Source organism: Mytilus edulis, chromosome 11 (genome assembly GCF_963676685.1).
Source record: "Mytilus edulis chromosome 11, xbMytEdul2.2, whole genome shotgun sequence".
Taxonomy (NCBI): Eukaryota; Metazoa; Mollusca; class Bivalvia; order Mytilida; family Mytilidae; genus Mytilus; species Mytilus edulis.
Window position 1 is genome coordinate 33,605,496 of NC_092354.1, and position 24,762 is coordinate 33,630,257.

Here is a 24,762-nt window from a genome sequence, read left to right on the forward strand (position 1 = left end):
TTGCATTTAGGTCTTTTTTGCCTTTTGTTTTTACTCATGGCGTAAACGGTTTGTTTTAGACTTTTGAGATTAAATAACCCTTCGATATTGTTTGCCTATTTTTCTATGTTTTCTACTATGTACCGATTATCAGGTTATCTGCATGTTGATTTCGTAAAATATCAGCTGCGAGTCATAATATGAAGCTTTTTGACGAGTGATGTCAATATCAATATGCAGATAATCTGATAATCGATTTATCGGGCTATATTTGCGTGTTTCGGAGGTGTTTTCTTCGTTTCGCCAGCACACAAAAGATGACTTGATAAGTTTGAGTCAAAGTTATTAACGTCGGTTCAAACATTATGACGTCGCTGATATGTCCAGGTCAAAGTTATTTAAGACGGGTCAACGTATTTGACGTTACAAAGACATGATACGGAATAATATTGAGAGCTGAACAGAGTTATATAGACAGAGGGACGACCGATAAAGTAAAACAGCATACTGAATGAGCAACACTATTTCAATTGTAATATTATGAAACAAAATTCACGGCTCCCTGAAATTTCACAGAATAATTAATAAATTTGTCTATTAAATTAAAGAGACCATTATAATTAAGACTTTTGCTCTTGCAAAAAAAAAAAACATAAAAAAGAAAATAACAATTTTCATAAAAAGCGATAAAAAAAAATATTGAATGAAATTCTGTCAAATTCAACAACTTCAGGTTATAACAAAAACTTATGGCTATGAATTGTTCATACCTTAATTATGATCACTATTCGGCGCAAGTTTTTGTTCTTTATGAATCCGACTCCAGATACCAAATCAATTAGTTTAAGTATTCATAAACTCAAATCAATTGAACTTGGACCTTTTTCATATACTTAGTATATATACGGAGTCACTATAGATGGGAGTTCTTGCTGAGGATAAATATTTTTCTAAAGAACAAATTATAAACAAGATATATTTGTTTAATTTCACTTAATATCAATATATGGTAGGCTTACTATTCAGTTGTTTTCAATGAAAAGTGAAGATGCACATAGGTATGCATGTGAATAAAAACTTTAATAAATATTTTGTGTGGAACGAAAAACAACGATGCAAAGACTTTTTTAGTTTACATGTTGACATAGATCTGAAATTAGTTTCTATTGGACATTATATCAATAATTAATTCGACAAGAGAAAACTAGAGGCTCTCAAGAGCCTGTGTGGCTCACCTGTTACTGTATTTACTGATGTCGGTCATCTTGGTTGGTAGGTGGGTTCATTAGACACTTTTTTTTAAATAGATACCATAGTAATGATTGTGGCCACATTTAGTTTATTATGGCCCATAGTTTAAGAAAAGAAGATTTTTGTACAAGTTACAAAAATGACGAACAGTTGTTCAAAATTGACTATAAAGGGCAATAACTCCTTAAGGAGTACTCTTACAATATTTATCATGTTGACTTATTTGTAGATCCTACTTTGCTGAACAAAATTGCTGTTTATAATTTATCTCTATCTATAATAGTATTCAAGATAATACCCAAAAACTGCAAAATTTCCTTAAAATTACCAATTTTAGGGCAGCAACCCAACAACGAGTTGTCAGATTCATCTGAAAATTTGCGAGGGGATAGATCTGATTCTGATGGACATTTAAATCTTGAAAGGTTTGCCCTAAATGTCTTAGTTTTTAAGATATAAATCAAAAACTGCATTTTACCACTATATTCTTATTTTAGGCATGTCAGCCATTTTGTTTCTAAGGCGGTGTCATCGGACACATTTTTTTAAACTATATACGACAATGATGATTATGGCCAAGTTTGGTTTAATTTGGCCATGTAGTTTCAGAGAAGAAGATTTTTATACAAGTTACAAAAACTGACGAAAATTTGTTAAAAATTGACTATAAAGGGCAATAACTCCTTAAGGGGCTGACTGACAATTTTAATCATGTTTGACTTATTTGTAGATTTTACTTTGCTGAACATTATTGCTGTTTACAGTTTATCTCTATCTATAATAGTATTCAAGATAATAACAAAAAACTGCAAAATTTCCTTAAAATAACCAATTCAGGGGCAGCAACCTAACAACAGGTTGTCCGATTCATCTGAAAATTTCAGGGCAGATAGATCTTGACCTGATCAACAATTTTACCCCCTGTCAGATTTGCTTAAATGTTTTGGTTTCACAGATATAAGCCAAAATATACATTTTACCCCTGTGTTCTATTTTTAGCCATGGCGGCAATCTTGGTTGGATGGCAAGGTCACTGGACACATTTTTTGAACTAGATACCCCAAGGATGATTGTGGCCAAGTTTGGTTAAATTTGGCCCAGTAGTTTCAGAGGAGAAGATTTTTGTAAAAGTTTACGGACGACGGACGCCAAGTGATGAGAAAAGCTCACTTGACCTTTCAGGTCAGGTGAGCTAAAAACAGTAAAGAAAGAAGAAAAATAAGGCAACAGTAGTATACCGCTGTTCGTAATTCATAAATCGATAGAGAAAAACACAAATCCGGGTAACAAACTTAATCTGAGGGAAACGTATCAAATACAAGAGAACTACGACACAACATGAAAATGTAACACACAGAGAAACGAACTTTAATATAACAATATCCATTTTCCTGACTTGGTACAGGGCATTTCAAGAAATCAAAATGATGGGTTTAACCTGGTCTTTTCGCATACCAAACTCCCGCTATATAATAAATATTGACACACATACAAGTGATCGATTCCAAATTAATATTCGGTTATCTGTATGTTTGAAATATTTAGTCATTAACACTTTTTATCATTTTTTTTTAAATTATTTACAACATTTGTTGATAATGTGTCTGTCTAGCTTGAGTCCAACTCTTCATATGGCTGAACAGCAAAGGAAATTGGACTTGATGATATCTCTCTGTCACTTATCACTTTTTTGCAGCTCTTGGTCTCCCTTCTTACTACTCTGTGCTTTAGCTCACCTGGCCAAAGGGCCAAGTGAGCTTTTCCCATCACTTTGCGTCCGTCGTCGTTGTTAACTTTTACAAAAATTTCTCCTCTGAAACTACTGGGCCAAATTGAACCAAACTTGGACACAATCATCATTGGGGTATCTAGTTTAAAAAATGTGTGGCCTGACCCGGCCAACCAACCAAGATGGCCGCCATGGGTAAAAATAGAACATAGGGGTAAAATGCAGTTTTTGGCTTTTAACTCAAAAACCAAAGCATTTAGAGCAAATCTGACAGGGTAAAATTGTTTATCAGGTCAAGATCTATCTGCCCTGAAATTTTCAGATGAATGCTGTTTTTGGTTATTATCTTGAATATTATTATAGATAGAGATAAACTGTAAACAGCAATAATGTTCAGCAAAGTAAGATTTACAAATAAGTCAACGTGATCAAAATGGTCAGTTGACCCCTTTAGGAGTTATTGCCCTTTATATTCAATTTTAAACCATTTTTCGTAAATCTTAGTTATCTTTTTCAAAAATCTTCTCAGGAAACCACTGGGCCAAATTATTCCACACTTGGCCACAATCATCTTTTGGGTATTTAGTTTAAAAAATGTGTCCGGTGACCCGGCCATCAAATCAAGATGGCCGCCACAGCTAAAAATAGAACATAGGGGTAAAATGCAGTTTTTGGCTTATATCTGTGAAACCAAAACATTTAAGCAAATCTGACAGGGTAAAATTGTTTATCAGGTCAAGATATAATCTGCCCTGAAATTTTCAGATGAATGCTGTTTTTGGTTATTATCTTGAATATTATTATAGATAGAGATAAACTGTAAACAGCAATAATGTTCAGCAAAGTAAGATTTACAAATAAGTCAACGTGATCAAAATGGTCAAGATCTAATAGATCTGCCCTGAAATTATCAGATGAATCAGACCACCTGTTGTTGGGTTGCTGCCCCTGAATTGGTAATTTTAAGGATTTTTTGCTGTTTTTGGTTATTATCTTGAATATTATTATAGATAGAGATAAACTGTAAACAGCAATAATGTTCAGTCAGCAAAGTAAGATTTACAAATAAGTCAACATGACCAAAATGGTCAATTTGACCCCCTAAGGAGTTATTGTCCTTTAAAATCAATTTTTAACAATTTTCATAAAATTTGTAAATTTTTATTAACATTTTCCACTGAAACTACTGGGCCAAGTTCATTATAGATAGAGATAATTGTAAGCACCAAGACTGTTTCGTAAAGTAAGATGTACAAACACATCACCATCACCAAAACACAATTTTGTCATGAATCCATCTGCTTCCTTTGTTTAAAAAGTAAAATCACAAAAATACTGAACTCAGAGGAAAATCAATTTGGAAAGTCCATAATCACATGGCAAAATCAAAAAACAAAACGCATCAAAAACGAATGGAAAAGAACTGTCATATTCCCGACTTGGTACAGGCATTTTCAAATGTAGAAAATGGTGGATTAAACCTGGTTCTATAGCGCTAACCCTCTCACTTTAATAACAGTCTCATCAAATTCCGCTACATTTACATGATGCGATAAATAAACAGTCACAATTAATAAAATAGTCAAAATATGGGTACATCAGTCATCATCGTAATATCATAATATTCACATAGACCAACGTGAGCGACACAGGCTCTTTAGAGCCTCTTGTTCCTTGAACTTCTATTATCTAATTGTTGAAACCAATTATTCAAATAATAGGACCTCCACATAAGTTTCCTTGGATTTTTTTCCTGAATTTTCATCAGAGTCTGAAAAACTTACCTCCTCGCTCTCTTCTGATGACATATAATCGAAATGTTTGGTTTTACTGAACATCATTCGTGCGTTTAGGGGCTCCCAAGTCACACTGTCACGTTTGGCTATAAAGAGTTTATCATGTTGCCTTATGTTTCGAAAAATGTATTATAACTTTAAAAAAGTTTTACTGCTTATCATTGAAATTTCATCAATTATTAATGGACGACCTTAAAAGTTCAATGTAGGATAAAAAAAGAAATTCATAAAAATTTTCACTTACCACTTTTTTTTTCTTAACTTCGTTTTGGAAAAAAATATTAAGGATATATATAAAATCAATTGCAATTAAACAATTTTGATGTCGTCCATAAAGTGTCAATGTTTATTATATTACATCTTTGAGTTTCATTTACTAGTTCTTCATTGTTGTAAATTCCGTCAAATATTCAAGAAAATCTGTTAATGGTTGTACAGTGCATGGTATATTTTTTTTTTAACTTTCATGACACTTACAGCTTTCCCTGTTGAAGCAGTTATCACTACATCTCTATCATTTTTTTTTTTTTTTAGACTTTATGCAATTTTACACTGAAAGTATTTCAAGCTCCTGTCTGGCCTGTCAATATAGGAAAGAAGATGTGGTATGATTGCCAATGCTCAAACAAAATAGTGCTAATTTTCACATAACAAATCGCATTCACATTATTATTCATGACATATGTAAAGTAGTTCAATTCTTTGTAGATTAATATTCATTATTAGAAAATATCAGGCTTACACAAACTCTGTCATTGATTTACTCACAAGTTTTGGAAAGCAATCCATCCGCAAACAAAGCATTGTCTATATGTTCAAGTATCGGCCCAATCTCTTCACATTGTCTTCTTATCATGCTTTCTCTGACATTTTGCAAATTTAATTTTGTGAATTTATATTTACATCTATATAAGCACCGCATATTTACTGTGTTTTTTTTCCCTTTTCATCATGACCTTCATGTATTGCCCAATATATCATTCCCTTTTCCGTAAACCCCTTCCATATCATTTTGTTCATAAAATGCATGTTTGAAAAAAAAACTTTTTTATCAATTCGTGCAAAATATTTGATGCAGTAACTATTGTTGTAGACATCTAAAAGAGCACACAGACTAATTATATGTGAAAAAAAATCACTAAAACTGTAATGAACAGATAAAATACGAGATAGAGATAGAACTAGTCTGAAAGGTAACAGTAGAACATTGAAATAATTTGAAAGGTAGGTGTAATAGCAAAGAAAAAGTTTAAGAAACATAAACAATTATGAATTCGACAAGAAGAAGTTCATTAATGAAATCAAATCACTTCCTGCTAAATCAAACGTAAATTCGACCGAATTGTCCAGAAAATATGAAGTCAAAATCTCTTATCATGAATTTCCACTCAATGGAGGTCAGGTTGTAATACTTTTATACCAATTTGCCAAATCTGAAGGAGTTGAAGTAAACATATTTAATGAAACAAAAAGAATAAGCGGCATGGACTACTTTAGGCTTTAGTTTACTTTAGTTTGTAGGACTAAACACATATTGTGTAAACGTCCATCAACACCAACACTAAAACCAGCCAAAAAACTTTTTAAGTAAGAAGTAAGGCACCTATTACAGACAGGCGACTTGGATATAAATGTTGCAGTTGCTCCTAAAGTCTTCAAATCAAATAATATAACAAGCACTGGTGAATTGGTAGAAAAGATTGTGACAGGTTATGGCAAAAAATATCCCCTACACTAGTTGTCAGAAGCTGACAAATGAACAGTCTAAAATTTTTCACGGCTTCTGCCAACACCATCCATCGTCATTTGAAATTGTGGCATGACCATTCAGGAATCTTAAGTAGGCCATACTTTTTGATAGTGGTGGATGTTTGTTTGATGAAAATATTTCTTAGAAATGAGGAATACACTGATAAATACCCTGATCAGAAAGCTATAAATGTACAAAGCATTGTTGAAAAGCCAAAGCTCTACATATTTGGTCAGTCAAAGAGTAGCGATTTTAACCAGTTGTCATACAGTACTACAAGGCTGGAGGACCTTAAAGTTCTAAGCACTTCATTAATTGCTCCCGGTGGTTTAAAGGTTTATTACACAGTCATGAATTTCACTGGGGACAATTCTGCCCGACAATTTGAGTGTGGGCAGCAAAGGGGAGGCAATTACCGATGTATCTGGCTTAGCTGCAGTGAACCACTCAAATTTTGAAGCGGCTTTTATCCAGAAAAACAATCTTTACAGCCACGTCTTGATCTTTTCAAAGCTAGTACTATGTGGAAAACTTTCAATATTCAGAGCAACATCAACCCCTTTGTAAATTTTACCAAGTAAACCCTTACTGATGAGCTGGATTACAGAAACCTTGATATTTACAACTTAAAAAAACCTGAACTGAAAACACTTCTTGCAGAGACACTACATGGAAAACAGAGACCACCTGCCTTGTTTTGTCCCAATTTTGACAATACATGTACAAAATTTAGAACAATACGAAATTTCAAACTGTGAGCCACTTCACGACATTGTGAATGTTCAAAACTAGATAACTGAATTACCATACCACCTTGATGACAACATTCAAAAGGAATATCTGAGGTTCTTCGAAGTTACTGTGGGTGACAAAAATGAATTGAAAGCCAGCAATGCACGCCTTTACGCTATCAAGTGTGTAGAGGCCTTTATGTGGATTTTAACAACAACTTAACAGAAGCTAAGGTTGTTAGAAGGTGGCGAAGTTTAGTTTGATCGTTAATAAACAACTCTTTGAGGGGTCCGTATGTGCCCTGTTGTGAGGCAAAATGTTTGTCTCTATCAAATATACCCTCATTATCCAGTGGCAGTTCAAATTTCCCTCAATTGTGACAAGACATAGCTATTGTATTTATTGTGAACTTGTTCTCGCCCTGAATATGCATGACATATTTGCCAATGGACGTTAAGCAACCATCGATCAATCTATGTTGGGATGTTATACTATTGTTTCAGAAAAAGGGAGAAGGTTTGCTACCTTTAAAACGTTTAATCCCACTGCAAATGCTTGCACCTGTCCTAAGTCAGGAATCTGATGTACAATAGTTGTCGTTTATTTATGTAATTTATACGCGTTTCTCGTTTTTTATACAGATCAGATCGTTGGTTTTCCCGTTTGAATGGCTTTACACAAATAATTTTTGGGTGCTTTAAAACTTATTGTTCGGTGTGAGCCAAGGCTCCTTGTTGAAGGCCGTATATTGACCTATGATTGTTTACTTTCAATTGATAAATTGTTATTTGGATTGAGACTTGTCTCCTTGGCACTCGCACCAAATCTCCCACTATTCATTATATACTTAAATATTTTTTTGTTTATTTAGATCGAGATTTGTGTATGTTGCGACGTTAAACATGGCATCCGTGCATCAGAGATAGGAAAGTTCACAATTCTGGGTACAGGATCAGAAGAAATGATGGAGGCAATATTAAGAGACAAAGAGGACGAGATGCGTGCTCGTCCTAACGAACCACAAATGACCCACAACCAAGATAGTGGCAAATATATCATGCATATTCAGGACGAGAACAAGTTCACATTAAATACAATAGGTAGGCTGATACAATGGAGGCCATCTGGGATGATGGTCGGAAAAATTTGGACTGCCACCGGAAAAGGAGGGTATATTGGAAAGGGACAGAAATTTTGCAATGCAACAGGCCACCTACGGACCCCTCAGAGCGTTGTTGCAAGGGTTCTTAACGTGCAAAGAGCGTGGCACTCTTTTTACACCAGGCATCGGATTTAACGTCCCCCTTCTGCCCGGACGTGACTGCGAACTTGATACATCCCGCACATCCAAACGGACGCCCCACTTCGGCAAGCATTTTACTGCCGGTCGGGAGAAGACCAAGTGACCATATTTCTATACCCCAGTCACCCTTTAGAGTCCCAACATATAAAAAACTTATTGTCTTTGGTTGCATCATTTATAAAAAACAAATGGTAGAAAGGGAGAGTCAATGTATAAGAAATATCTTGATATATTTACTTTTTCAAAACATGTATTCATATGAAAGTTAAGGAAATATGTCATTACACTTGAAAAAAAGAAGATTAATATAATTTTATTGGCAACATGAAGCCATTTAACTACCAAGCCTCTTTGTTAACTTAACAATTATTTGATCAACTTTGATATTTTTTTAAATAAATTTTGTTATCAAAGTTGATTTATATACAATAGTTAATTAGTTTAGGGATAATCCAAAAGTATTTTAGTAGATATAAGCGGTATTAATTCAAAGAAAATAATCAGAATAGAAAATAATGTGAATTTTAGTCCTGTGACTTTCTGTCCTGCATTCTAAAAGATAATGTTTGTATTTTACTGTGTAAAACTTAAAGTATACACTTGCGACACTACTTTGTTGATTTATTTTACCCTGTAAACGACAAAATTTAGTTCCCATTACCTGTGTGACGTAAAAAATAATTGTCAGTTCATGCACTAACTTTCTGTCCTACAAGTATTAACCACGATATCTATAAGTTTAATAAGTAGCTATCTTTGCCGCATTGACTCATATCTACTAGTTTTCTTAAAAAAATAACCCGCATCAACATCATGAAGATTATTATCCGGCGCATGTAAAAGTGAGGTTGATTTTCCTCCTGAACTAATTCGTAATCGATGCAATTAGTTACTGACCAATAATTTTCGAATGTAGGACAGAAAGTCACAGGACAAAAAGTCACGGACAAAAAGTCACAGGACAAAAAGTCACGGACAAAAAGTCACAGGACAAAAAGTCACAATTCATTTTTTCTGATTATTTTATTTGAATAGAAAACGCTTATTTCTACAAAATTATTTTTGTATTTTTCTTTAACTATTGTATATAAACCAACTTTGTAAACAAAATTTATCAACAAAATATCAAAGATGATCAAATAATTGTTAAAAAAAACAAAATGTCAAAGTGGCTTGGCACTTAAAAGGCTTCATGGTGCCTCGAAATCTTTCTTTTGCACGATTAAAATTAAATAAATATTCATTTTTTGAGTATAATGACACATTTCCTAAACTTTAATATGAATATTTGTATTGAAAAGTAAATATTTCAAGATATTTCTCTTATAAATTCAAACAATTGTCAACAGATTTTTTGTGACTTTTTGTCCTGTGACTTTTTGTCCTATCAAATTTGTGACTTTATGTCCTGTGACTTTTTGTCCTGTGACTTTCTGTCCGTTTACCTAATTTTCAACGGTATTGAAAAATAAACTTGTCGTTTATAGTATGAATAAATCCAGATACGAGTTATTTTTACATTTGATATCTATATTCAAAAACGGAGTTATTTTTAACTATATTAAAAAACAAGTCAAATAGAAATTAATTAAAAGAAAACATATATTTGATTAAAATGAAACTCTAAACATTTGTAAAAATATAGTACCATTAAAATAATAGCTTAAAAATAATAGTCCAGCCGGAGACATATAATACAAGAGATTGGCAACTCTAGTAGAGTCTATATAACGGCCAATGAAATCACTTGGCTACCGGAAATGCTTGGGATTATGATGTGACCTGGGATGAAGAAGGGTCGAGATGAGAAAATTCCGCCATTGTTGTTTAGAGTGACGATACGCTTACAGATTTGTTTTCTCGTTTATGTCGATTGCTTTCACAGCTAAAGCATGTAAGTATAATCAAAAGATACATCTAACTAGTTCTACCAATTTGTTTATACTATAATGTGCTGAAATGATGATAATAATCAAATGCATATCAATTTAAATTCGGCCCATTCAGCTTCCCCACTTTATTGCTGCAGAACCGGTGTGGCCCACCATTTTTTTTTCATAAAACTTAGAAATTTACGATTATATATGCAATTTTATAGTGTTATTCTACTCCCGATTGTTATCCCGTTAAAATGATACTATTTTCGTATATTTTGATCAAACAGTGTTTTCATAAAATACCATCAAAGGTGATTTATTTTTTTCACATTGATACCCAAATCCAGCTATGCGAGAATTACCTTTTTTTCGTAAAACTTAGAAATTATCGAATGAATATGCAATTTAATGAGCCTGTATTAATTCCAAATGTTATCTTGTTAAAATAAGATCAACGGGGCATATATGTGTATACCATGGACATGTACACATTCCCAATATATTCCTCTTTTCTTTATAAATTTTGCCCATTATTCTCTATTCTTTATTTATTTTAGCACCCCCATCATTCTCCAATCTTGATATTTTGATAAAATGTTTCCTCTTGTCTCTACTTTTCTGATTTCAATTTATGCAGTTATTCCAATACTCCTATTGTATGAATGTAGGACAGTGTCAGATAGTCACAGGACAAAAAGTCACAATTCATTTTTTCTGATTATTTCTTTGAACAAAAAACGTTTATTTCTATTCTTGAACTATTGTATAGAAACCAACTTTGTAAACAAAAATTATCAAAAACAATTCAAAAATGATCAAATAATTGTTGAAAAAACAAAATGTCAAACTGGTTTGACACTTAAATGGCTTCATGGTGCCAAGAAATCTTTCTTTTGCATGCTTAAAATTAAATAAATTTTCATTTTTCAAATATAATGACACATTTATTAAACTTTAATATGAATATATGTATTAAAAAGTAAATATTTAAAGATATTTCTCTTATATATACAAACAATTGTCAACAGATTATTTGTGACTTTTTGTCCTACCAAATTTGTGACTTTATGTCCTGTGACTTTCTGTCCGTTTACCTTTTGTAAACACCTTCCCATTGGCGGATCCAGCCCCTTTTTTTGGACGATCAATGAATTTAAATGGGGACATGTGGTTGGAACCCTGCTTTATCCTGGGTTGATCCGCCCTGCTTCCAGACCCTCATGAGATAGAAGCAGAGACTAAGTAAAGTTGATGTCAGCAACTTACATTGTATGTTAACTGTACAATGTTTAACAATTGACAAATATATCAAATATTTGTACCTAATAGCAAGCTTGAAAGGGCCATACATGACAAAATGAAATTTAAAATAGATTTAGCATAATAAAAACCTGCAGAATGTTGTATGACATACATATAGGAAGTAAAGTTTAAAAGTAAGACAAATAGATGTTGTATAATAAGTTCTACAAATTCAAATTTCTTTTCAACTCTAAAATATTTTTTTTTAATTTAGAATGCCAAAAGAGGAAAAGATGTAGTAAGTTAACAAAAGGAGTTAAAAAGAAAGGTAATCCTCGACCATGGACAGCTGTTGAAACCATTATGGAGGAGATATCGGTTGCAGTTTCAATCCACACTGAAGATGAAAAGGATCATCCAATTATGACACATCTCTGGTCGAGTTTGTACGTTCTGAGGAAATTTCTATTACATCAGAAGAAGACAAAGGAGAACTCTTGTTAGATGAACACTCTGACCACACTTATGCAGCAAAAGAACAGCCATTTGAGAATGAAAAAATATGTACACTTGAATTTGATTGTCATGCTGATTTTTTTCTTGCATCACTGGAAGGTACAGAGCAACTGATTACACAATAATTGAGATATTTGCAGTGAATGAGACGCACAATGAACATGAAGAACCTTGCCTTTCTTCCATTCTCCCTTTGAGTTTCAGACTTTTTGCAATTTATTACAAGTTAGCATCAATGATACATGTACATATATCCTTAGCTGTACAGATACCGAAATTTGCATACAGTTGAACTGTACCAGATCAGTCGCAGGGAAATTAGCATGAAGCTCTCAGTTATCATTGACAGTAACATTATAAGTGAATGTTTGATAATAAAAATATTATTTATACCTGGAATGATGTTTGTTCTCTTATATCTTGGTTTAATTATTGAAAAAGGATGGAATGATGTGTAGTGATAGTCTAGATGTATTGTATACATAAATACTTGTTCTGATTCTCAGTCTGACTGGTCGGTCCTTTTCATTTCAGAATAATGGGATGTATGCCGGTGTTATATATTATCATGCCTTTATTATCTTTGTGTCTTTCCAAAGTAAGAAGCCTGTAATTCACTTGTGGTTTGTTGCTGTATATCATATTTGGATTCTTTTGTACATAAATCGGGCGGTTAGTTTTCTTGTTTGAATTGTTAAACCTTTTTCATAAATAGACCTTGTATAGTTCGCAGTGCAGTATGAATTTACTCATTGCTAAGAGCCTTATGGTTACCTACAGTTGTTAATGTTTGTATCATTTGGTTTTTTGTGGAGAGTTCAATATTATATTGCATATACTGTACAGAAAAGAAATAGATACACTCGCACATCAATATATTGAAAATATGAAATATTTTCCACTGGACGTTAGGCAACCATCAATTAAATCAGCCTGATCAACAACAAAGGTAGACACATTTTCGTGCAGTTTGTATAAAGTAAAACAAAAAGGTTTTAACTTACAAATCAAGTCAAATAGTTGTAAAACTATTTACACATGTGCATGTCCGTTTCAAAACTGAAAGGAGATTTTAACTAGTCCAAAAGTTAAAAAAAAAAGAAGGGAAACATGTACATTTCGAAACATTTAGATATCAATATGGCATTAAAACTGGTGTATGCTTTGAAGTCAACTTGCCAAGCTGACAGAAATATAACATAGTAAAATGTTTCTTCTTACAAAAATTGTTACATTAAAAGGCAGCAATACCTGCTGCTGTGAGTTTTTATCGTATATTTAGCAGTTCCTTACACTTAAAATATGGTTTAATCTCTTTCTATTCGAGGTCAAAAGTGAGACTTATATTGCCATTTTCTATTAAATGATCATTAAATGTAAGTCCTAAATACACAATCCGTGAAAAGGAGAAACCATAAATTTACCGACAATCATAAAAAAAACTCAATGCAAGCTCATAATGTAAATTTTGAAAAAAAACCCACTTAGAAAACAATTAATAATGAACACAATAAGTATTCAATTTTTAATGATCTATACAAATTATGAATATAAGACAAAGTCGATCATGATTAACGATAAATAAACAAATTAATTATTTTTTTCTACACATTAACTAATTTTATATATTTTGTAAATAGTATTTTCGGAAATAGTGTGGACACCTGTGGTGTAACAACTTCTTGTGTACCAGGTGTCAAATAAAACTCTTTAACAGGTTGTGATTTACCTGACCATCGAATAATTCAAGCCTAATATACATGTTACACTGTGAAATTATGTCTCCGAGACAGGTGTATATTTAATAGAAACCCATTGTGAAAGTATCAAATAAAATTAACTCTGATACAATTTATTAAGTGTTAATTATTTAATATCGTTTTTTTTTTTAATTCAATATCAAATTATGTCTCTTTTTCAATAATACAAATAATACAAATCAAAATTAAAAGGACATTGAAATAAATAATTATGTATGTATGAACTCAATTATTTAAAGTAATCTGAAATGCCAAAATCGTTTTTTTTTAGTTTAATGAAATAATCGGATATAAGTAACCCTTTATCAATTATAAATTGAAAATATTTTACTTTTTTGAAAGATACGATGTTGTTTGTGAAAAAACGTCATTTTATTCTGTTTTCGATAACGCTTGCTTCCTGGACAACGATGCTAATCATATGCAATGACCCCAGATTTGCACTCAATCGGTAAACGTTATGCGCATGCTCGGTAATTATGGTTGCTGAAGAAAATGTCGGAAGCAAAGAAAATGAAACCGGGCCCTCAGCGTAAATTGAGTGATTCTGGCAGAAAAAGGAACAAAAAAGTGGTAAATGCAAAGTTAAACAAAAGTCGAATTTACATTGGCAATGAATATGATCGTTGGATGGAGATAAAGACCGCTCTACGTCTGGAAACGAACTCGGAAGTGGCAAAAATTCTTCTTGACAGGTAACTTAATTTTCTTTTTGATTTTGTATTCTATTTTTTGTTTAATTCATGATAAATATATTTTTCCTCACCTTAACTTTAGACAAGGTTCTCATTACATAGAAAATAAATATGTATTACCACATAAACCGTTGAGAAAACATCGTTTGACTGCATTGTGTAAACGGGTACATTTTTGGGGGCCCAATAAGGGGACAATACACAAGCAACTTCTATTTATGCTGAAAACCATGTTTTTAGTAAGAACAACAGCAGCACTGCATGCTTTATTGAATCAATAATGTTTTAAAGCTGCTTTCAATGTGATTGTCATAATTAAAATATTCATTTAAAAATGTAGCCATGTTTTGTTTAGGTAAAAAAATAATGGTTTTACTTGAATATTTGTTTTACAAACAATCATTAATTTGATTTAAGATTATATGCAATACTTTTTTATATTTCTTGTACTCCTATATTTGGTCTTCAGGCCACATGACTTTAATGGGGTTCTTGGTTGTATTTATTACAAAGCTGTCTAAAGAGCTAGATAAAATGAACATGATTCTATTATCTAAAATAGTGTTGGCTGTATTTTTTTTCTGAGCTATTCAAAGTTTTATCTAAATTTTAAACAAACAGTTAAACTGTTAAATCCCAAAAAAGCATATTGTAGAATCCAAAGGCAACAATAAAATGTTTCACTTTATACACGTGGAAAATTAATATAAAGCTGTAAGTTGTTTTTTTCATACTAAAACCTATAAAGTACATTTTTCATCTATATTTTAAAATTTACAAGAATCACAATATTTATACCTCCCCCTTAAAATTATACCCCCACTTTAAAAAAGGGGGGTATACTGTTTTACCTCTGTCTGTCCGTCAGTCAGTCCGTCCCATGAATATTTTTTTCGGATTCATCACTCGACAACTTCCTGTTTATCGAACACTTGCATATTTTTACACTATTTATATTATCCACTTGCGTCGGAGGTATCGTCAGTGAGCAGTAGCTCGCAGTTTCACTTGTTGAAAAAACATTAATTTTTACAAGGTTGTCTCCTGTCAATGCTTATTGGGGAAAATGACTTTTGTCGAAATAAAAATTTATGTTGAAGGTGATTTTGCCCAAATTATTTTTTTTGTCTCAGTGAATTTGATTAAACCAATTTTAATTTCAAATTTCGTTTACAGGTATGCAGTAACTGCAGCATTTTCAGAATCATTGCCAATCAGAACTCCTGCAACTGCATGTGCAACCCCCTCTGGAGCTGCACATGTTTCTACACCTGCCCAATGTGCAACCCCCTGTGGAGCTGCATATGTTTCTACACCTGCACATTCGGCTTGGAAAATGTTCAGTGCACATTTATCTGATGTTTCTGGGATGTCATCTGAACATGAACAGGTTGAAAGGTAAGATAAAAAAACTAATGTACAATGTAGATGTGCATATTGACAGGAAATTATGATTCAAATTTTTTTCTTATACAATTTTTTTTTCTTGCACATATTTTATTTCTCCATTGACAATGTGGGAACCTGGGGTGTGTGAGCGCACTCACTAAGGTTCTTTAATTTTATTGGTGTTTTTCAACAATAAATATTTTTATTGAAAAATTAGAAAATTTATCATTATGCTTCTGTTTGTTTTGATGGTTTAATTTGTTAACTAAAAATAATAAAATATGTTCCTACCTACAATGTACCTACCCATATATTTTTTCCTTAGGTAGGGGAACAGCAAACAAACTATTAGTTAGGACCAAAGTGTTACATTTGCTAACATTTTTCCTACTGTATGTTCCTAAGTCTGTTTCCAATCTCTAACTTTAAATGTCTCAATTAGATATTTTGAAACTTTCTGTTTCAGTACAATATTATGCAATGCTACAGTGTTTTATTTAAAGCCATAACCCATGCATCTTGATGAACCTTGTCCAGACATTTTTTTTGTCCTTAAAGACAGGTCTGATTCAATGATTCTAAATTTAGCAGATGATATAAAAAAGAAGATTTGGTATGATTGCCAATGAGACAACTATCCACCAAAGACCAAAATGACAAAGACATTAACAACTATAGGTCACCGTACGGCCTTCAATAATGAGCAAAGCCCATATAGCATAGTCAGCTATAAAAGGCCCCGATAAGACTGTAAAACAATTCAAACGACAAAAATAACGGCCTTATTTAAGTAAAAAAATGAACGAAACTCAAATATGTAACACATAAACAAACGACAACCACTGAATTACAGGCTCCTGACTTGGGACAAGCACATACATAAATAATGTGGCAGGGTGAGACATTTTATAGTTCCCTAGTGGCAAAAGTGTGTTATATATGTCTGTATATTATGATTTCAGGAGAGATGATCCATGCATGTCTGGCATTGAAGAAATGGGCCTAGAAAAATCAGCTTTACAGAAATCTTGTAGTTTTATAAATCCATTTAAGTAAGTTTGTATACAACATGTACAATGTACCTATAGAACTGTAAATACTACATTATTATACATTTAATGTTTTTTTCTAACTTTTTGTCGCACTAACTTTGCAAATAGATTTTACGTAAAAATGAGGCAAAAGACACACATTTTTTTATTTGATCATTAGGAAGAATAAGGTCAACAGTTCCTTAAAAGGTATCACTCATAGGCATTGAAATTCTAGTTTGATTCAAATTTTTGAGGTAGTTTTTGATGAAGTTGAAGTCCAATCAACTTGAAACTTAGTAAAATCAACTTGAAACTTAGTAAACATGTTCCCTACATGATCTTTCTAATTTTAATGCCAATTTAGAAATTTTATCCCATTTTCACGGTCCACTAAACATAGAAAATGATAGTACGGAAGGGACACATTCTTGTTATGATCTATAATGCCAATCAGCAGTTGCACCTGACATCAGTCTCTCATTATGAAAATGTACATGTAAATATAAAAAAGAAGATGTGGTATGATTGCCAATGAGACAACTCTCCACAAGAAACCCAAATGACACAGAAATTAACAAAATGTAAGTTCCTTCAATAGGCATTTAAGAGAATGTCAGTGGTAACGTTTCTACAATGTCAATGAATATACATGTACATGTACATGTCTGTTGTACCATGTTGTAGAAGAGTGTGAGCTGTTGTTTTTCTTGAAGAGTTTCATATACAATGTATGCCACAAAGAGTAAAAGGTTTTAAGTGTTTTCTGTTAGTACAAATGTAACAAATATTGATTTACAAGCATGAAATTCATAAATATATTTGAATGAAAGGGTTAGAAAGTATGAGATCAATCATCATCTAATATTGTCTTACATTTTCAGTCTGACTATGAACAATTCTGAAAAGAACTTTATTGGTGACTGGAATGAAGATGATGACTCAGCAAGTGATTATCAACCTAGTTTGGATGCCACTTTAAGGTAAGATGAATATGTTAGATTCTCTCCTCATTCATTTTAACAACAACCAAAAATATGTCATCCTCAGGTCACCTTAAGGTCTTCAACACACTTGAAACTCTTCAAGAAAACCAACAACTTGCAATGAGCTCTTTAAATTATTTTGCACATGTAAAATATGGACAAGTTTCAGAAAAAAAAGAGTTTTTGCCTCCCACACCACCATTTTGGAAAGGGAAGGATGAGATTCTTACGATTAAGCTATCACAGTTTTCTATAAGATAATATTGTCAAGTTCCAACAATATCTTGGTTCCCAAGATACATTTCATACTGCAAGGAAACAAAAATGTGTAAAATAATAAAAAGACATTTGGTTAAACGCTACAATGGATGGATAAAATAACTAAAAGTGGAAGGATAAAACATACCCACATTGTTCATTATATAAGATATATGACTATGCATTTCAAACCACAATTCTTTATTGGTTTTCAAACTGGATATTCTTTCAGTCACCAATTTTATATCTTAATGATAATCCATATTTCAGACAGGACCACAATATAAGAATGGACTTAGATTCTGATGATGAAGACATAGATATTGATATTGAAAAAGGAGACAGTATTGCTGATGAACCAGCAGTTGAACTAGGGCCAAACATTAGCAGAATAAAAACTGATAATGATTTAACTGCACTGCTTGAAGACAGAACATTTTTGGTTTTTTTAAACCAAATTTTGGTATTGGCAAAAATGAAAGTTGAAAACTGTGCAGTAGTGGGTTGCCATGAAGAAGTTGTTATTAGCACTGAAGTGATTTCATCTGCATTGTATTTAAAATGGGTATGTATTATTACAGTTTGTGCTAAAACTGTTCAAAATTACTTGAGTAAATTTCAAATTAAATTAATTTAGACATCAGCATCAAGCTAGTGGCACAGGCTGTACTGAGATAAAATATAATAATACTCAACTCAATACACATTCACACTAAAACAACACATACATGTTTAATTTTATTTTACATACAAAATATTTTTTTTATCAATGATTAAATTTAATATTGTTTATATAGGTAACTACAAAATGTATATCTACATAACCCATCTGAAAAGGTTCGTCACTCTTGTAAAATGTAGTTCACTAAATTTTAGTAAGTAACTTCTGGTTTTCATTTTAATCTTGTACTGTATTAAAGGGGACGAAACAGAACACTTTTTTGTGATACATGACAAAATTATATTTGTTTACAAATGCAAGAATATTTCATGATCCATAATCTAAATTGTAGAAAACAGTGCAGACTGTGTTGTTTACATAAATGACGTCAGAAATAAAATCCCCTAATATTGACAGCACAACCAACTTTGGACCCATTCCTTATTCGCTGGTATTTCTCATATTAAGATTAAACACATCAGTAATGTTCTATTTATTTTCTATTTCAGACTTGTAAAAATAACCACTTGGTAAACAAATGGTGCTCTCAGCCAGTATTGAATCGTAGGTTACACAGTGGAGACCTTCTTTTTTCATCAGCTCTATTGATATCAGGATGTAACTTCCAAAAGATTTCCCTGTTTGCAAGATTTTTAAAACTGGCAATTCCACTTTCTGTATCTTATCTAAAGATTCAGCGGACATATTTGGCTCCAACATTAGATGAGATCTGGGAGAAAGAACAGAATCAGGTTTTCCTTGAATTTAAAGACAAAGAACTTATTTTACTGGGTAACTTTTTACTTAAATAATAGTTTACTATGTTACTTTGGATTTGAGATTCAATATTTATCAATTCAAAGTAAATAATAAAGTAGAAGTATTTGTTTTTTGGCCATGGGTAAAAATCTCTGCTATATGTTTGCAAAGTTATTGCAACAATTGGATCTTATAACCAAATGAAAAGGGAGACTGTGAGGCATTTTTTTATGAACTACAATCTTAATGAAATTTTATCTCTCATTTCTTCAATGTGAACACATAACATGCGTCGGTCGTAGTGAAGTTATTAGCCTGGAACCTTTAATAAGTATTTCTAATATATTTTTAGGGATAATTTAACAAAACCCCATTAGGCATTTAGTGGTGATGTGTGGGTCTTTCAAACACATTCTTGTAAAATTATGTTTTTGATATTCAAATTATTTAAGGTGATGGAAGGATGGACAGTCCTGGCCATTGTGCCCAGTACTGCACCTACACATTTATGGAAATGGATACCAAAAAGATTGTATGCATAGTGACCATGGACAAACGGATGACCGATAAAAAAAGTACAAATCTGGAGAAGGCCTGTTTCCTGAAAGGTTTACTGTTTCTATTAGGAAAAGGATTGAAAATAGCTGAAATAGTCACTGATGCCCATGTCCAAGTGGAAGCATTAATGAGTAAGTTGTATAACGATTTCTTATATACAATGTATGCATAAGTTATAGTATAGTAAAAAATTGTAAAAAGTATTTACACCAGGAGTAATTGTTTCTTTTGTCAAAATATTGCACTAAGTATGTACACATTAAAATACAACTGAAGCAAAAAGTTTAAAAAAAAATGTACATTAATAAACGTCAGGTTTCAGTTGAGAACCCATGATTCTATGGTAAAGATTGTATCTGGTCTATATCAGTATATGTTGAGAACCGTTATTTTTTCAAACTAGTAGTTGACATACATTGATTGTGTCACAATGTATGTAATGTACGTCAAAGGTCAAGGTAAACAACTTCGGTTGGAGTTGAGTACCCTGCATCCATATGCTGAATAAAGTATGTTCAGTGCACTGCATGGATATTTAAAACTGTTTAATTATGTATAATCTTCTTTCAGGGAGAGAATTTCCAAATATCAAACATTCCTTTGATATTTGGCATGGGGCCAAAAATCTTGGAAAGAAGATCATAAAGGTAGGTATCAAAGAAACAGTTTAATTTATATACATGTACTAATATTATTCATTTTTGTTTGTCAATCAACTTATTTATCTAATCTGAAACTCAGCCTTAACAAGTGAATGAATTTTGAAAATAAACCCTCATGGAGTCATTATTAATTGAAATCATGATGCCATTTCATTATTGATTGCATTGGTTTTTTTTATTTTCTACAAATACATCTTAAAATTTAGGTGGTATTATTTTTTTTATTTTGAATATTGAACAGTTATAATAATCTTTAAAAATACATATTATCATGAATATACACAATAATCTTTTGTTCTACAAGAATCTGCTCTTTATTTTTATGTAACTTATTTTTAATAGGCTGGGCAGGAAAAGGAAAAGAAATGTCTACTGGAATGGACTAGAGATATTGTAAATCACTTTTGGTATTCTGCAGATGTATCAAAGTCTATTCAAGAATTCATGGTATGTTATGATATGGTAGTACATGTTCTTGTTTTGGATATGGTTATTGTTTGATCTGTTTATATTTTAGGATTAAATACCATCTCATCCAGTAAAATTCAGAATAGAAATCATTTTAAAAAGAAGCGACTAAAAATCAGTATTGAATGCTTTGAAGACATAAGAGACATGTATCAAAAAAAAAAAATTATGAATGAATATTTTATTCCAGGCTTGAAAAAATATCATTGTCTCATAGACGAAAATCTAAGTGTATCCTGTGAGAAAAACATTTTTGTTGTCCAGATATATTCTCATTTCCCTATTTCTTTGTAATTTGCACTATAAGGTTGTATTTCTAATTTGAATTTATTCCTCAATTGCTATTTTGAATTTACAGGGTGTGTGGTGTGGAATGATACACCATGTTGTTAACGAGCATGAATGGTCTATGTCTTACACTGACGATGGAACATATGCCTGTAAACATGGTCCGTTATGTGCAGAGAGGGAAAAGGGTTGGTTGAAAGCTGGTTCACCAGCTCATGATGCAGCCATTGGAATTGTGATGGACAAAAGATTCATTAAGAAAATTCCTTACTACTTAAACTGCAGGTATGATATAAGTTATCTATGTTCATATCCTAAGATATGGGTATTTTAATCACATAAAGTAACCAAGTAGTACATCTGAGGTGGGCCAAAGGTTGTACAAGGTATTGGAAGGGTGTAAAAATACCAATATTTACCAATATGTATGTAGATAACAATGGGAAATGGTTAGCGACATCCAGGAATATGTCTTAGCAACAAGCTGGGAATATAGGTTTTTTAACGACATGTCATTAGCCAATCAATACCCAATTTTACAGTCCATTGAACATGGAAAATGCAAGTCATGTGGGGCATCCGTGTACCTCGGACACATTTTTGTTTTTACTAATTTTCAACAAACTACACATTACGGCTCTTTGAAATATGGTATTAAGGTTTATATGAGCATGCTTTACTGTGCAGTATGTTTTCAATTTCGTTACTTAACTTCCTGTTTACCTTATAATTTAAATGGGGGTATCATTAGTGAGCAGTAGCTTACAGATTTACTTATTATTTACTTTTTTTCAGGAGCACAGCTGAATTGGAAAATTTCCAGAATTTGATCCTTAAATATGCTTCCAAGCGCCATTCATTTAATCCAGTTTCATACAGAGCTCGCAATCTGTTAGCAGCCCTGGATAATAATGCTCATTGCCAAAGGCAAATGATGGTCAACAAAGATGGAAGCACTAGGTAAACTATTATTGTTATTCCCCATCTACGATAGGAGTAGGGGCATTATGTTTTCTTGTCTGTGCGTCTGTTCCGCTTTAGGTCTGGTTAAGATTTTGGTCAAGGCAGTTTTTGATGAAGTTGAAGTCGAATCAACCTGAAACTTAGTACACATATTCCCAATGTTAAGAACTTTATCATTTAAATGCCAAATTAGATTTTTGACCCCAATTTCAAGATCCACTAAACAGAGTATATGATAGTGCGAGTGGGGCATCCATGTACAATGGACACATTCTTGTTTTTATTTGGAAAAAATATGGAATACTGTGAAGGTACTTTAATTTGTGGGTATCAATTTTCGTGGTTTAAGCAACATTTACATGTTCATGGAATTTTAAATTCGTTGATTTAATTTAAAAAAAATTAAAAACAAAGAAAAAATGAAAAATTGAAGCCATTAGAAGCGATGGATAAAATTGTTAACTGAGATAGAGTAATCAACAAATTAAAGACCATCAAAGGTGTTAATAAGGCCATAAACATGTCGCCTATAGAAAACAGTTACAAAAATCAAATAGTATAAACATATCTTGAATTGTAAATTGCATTTTCGTGGATATTTGATTTCGTGGTTATGCCAATATCTGCATACAAAGCATAATAGAAATTTTACGTTTCGTTCAACATTTAAATTCGTGGTTATCATGTACCCACGAAATCCACGAAAATTGGTATCCAACGAATATTAATGAATCCACAGTATTTGCTCTCTGACCACTCCGTGTATTGTAATATTCTCCGACAGATCGCCGATATTCAATATACTTTCTAGATTATAACAGTAGTCAAACCTACATGGGGATATTTCTATGTCTTGGTTTGAACAAATGTTGTTTTATTTCGTTGGACACTTAAATTCGTGGATAAAGTCATCCACAAAAAACCACGAAAATTGCTACCCCACGAATAAAAGTACTTTCACAGTAGTACAATACTGTCAGCCTCCATAATATGTAGACTGCAACACAAACTTTTTTGGGAAGTCCGTAAATATTAGATCTGTTCGGTTGTCTATCACTTGGTACACTATTGAGTATTTTTATACATGTACATTAAAAAAAATTTTTTTAGGTATCAGAGATACTACAGCAAGACTGGTATTCAGTGGTCAGTGTATGCTAAAAGGGAGGACAAAGACTATCACCATGTCCCTACCATAATAAAAACCATAGTAGAAAACCGACTACAAGATCCTGTTGGGATGAACAGAAAAGTGCTACTAGATGTCAATGACCCAAGGAGAGTGTCAGCAGTACTTGCACCAACCTTGCCACCATCAACAGCTGATCTTGTCGCACAAAAAATATCAAGATTTAACAAGGAAGACCCAGAAAAAACTCTCGATTACAGTTGGACTGATGTCCATTTAAGTACCAGTTGATTATAATGTTTTATGCATTATGAATTGTTGAAGCATTTTAGAAAGTTTTTTATGTTCAGACAAAAATAAAATTGCCCAACATTTTATTCTAGATTAGCTCTTATTGATTTTGTACCTGTATTGTACAAATTAGTATAGACCTTGTACATGTTGTATGCTAATGATACTAATTCATTGTAATTTTGTACTAAATATTTGCCTGAAAGTTATATCCCAGGGTGCTATACCATGTAAAGTGATATTATTGTCATTGATCATGAACTTCCTGTTAAACCTTGTCATTTCTCGGCGACATGTGTTTTCAATGAAAACTCACAAACATTTTTTTTTTTTTACTTGTTTGCTGTTTTTTCAAAAAGTCATATGGAATAGGTGAAATATATTTGGTTTATGCAAGGTGTAGATTTTTTGTCTGGTTAGTAATATCTGACCTTTACATTATTTGCATAATTCATTGGTCAATGATAAATTTCTCTGATTTGGTCTGTTGTTCCAATTCTATAAGGATAGTATGACTACTGGCACATTTAATTTATTAAATAATTGAAAAATGTGTGTGTCTTTCTGGGAGGTGTCCGTTGATCTTGACCTTATTTTCATGGTTCTTTGGTCAACGTTCAATTATATTGATGTGTGTGTGTTAGAGCAATGAAATCTTATATATAGATGCACCTGTGGTAGCACTACAA

The 24,762-nt window shown here is 32.3% G+C and overlaps 1 protein-coding gene across 1 annotated transcript; it reads left to right on the plus strand.

Moving 5' to 3' along the window:
* Positions 1-14,168: 14,168 nt before the first annotated feature.
* LOC139495494 (uncharacterized) lies at positions 14,169-24,159 on the plus strand. The gene is made up of 12 exons (XM_071283766.1): positions 14,169-14,630; positions 15,807-16,028; positions 16,982-17,071; positions 17,935-18,033; positions 18,565-18,859; positions 19,465-19,747; positions 20,167-20,403; positions 20,843-20,919; positions 21,277-21,381; positions 21,761-21,975; positions 22,486-22,650; positions 23,764-24,159. The coding sequence occupies exons 1-12, from the start codon at positions 14,431-14,433 to the stop codon at positions 24,071-24,073; spliced, it is 2,298 nt and encodes a 765-aa protein (XP_071139867.1). The 5' UTR covers positions 14,169-14,430; the 3' UTR covers positions 24,074-24,159.
* The last annotated feature ends 603 nt before the right edge of the window (positions 24,160-24,762 follow it).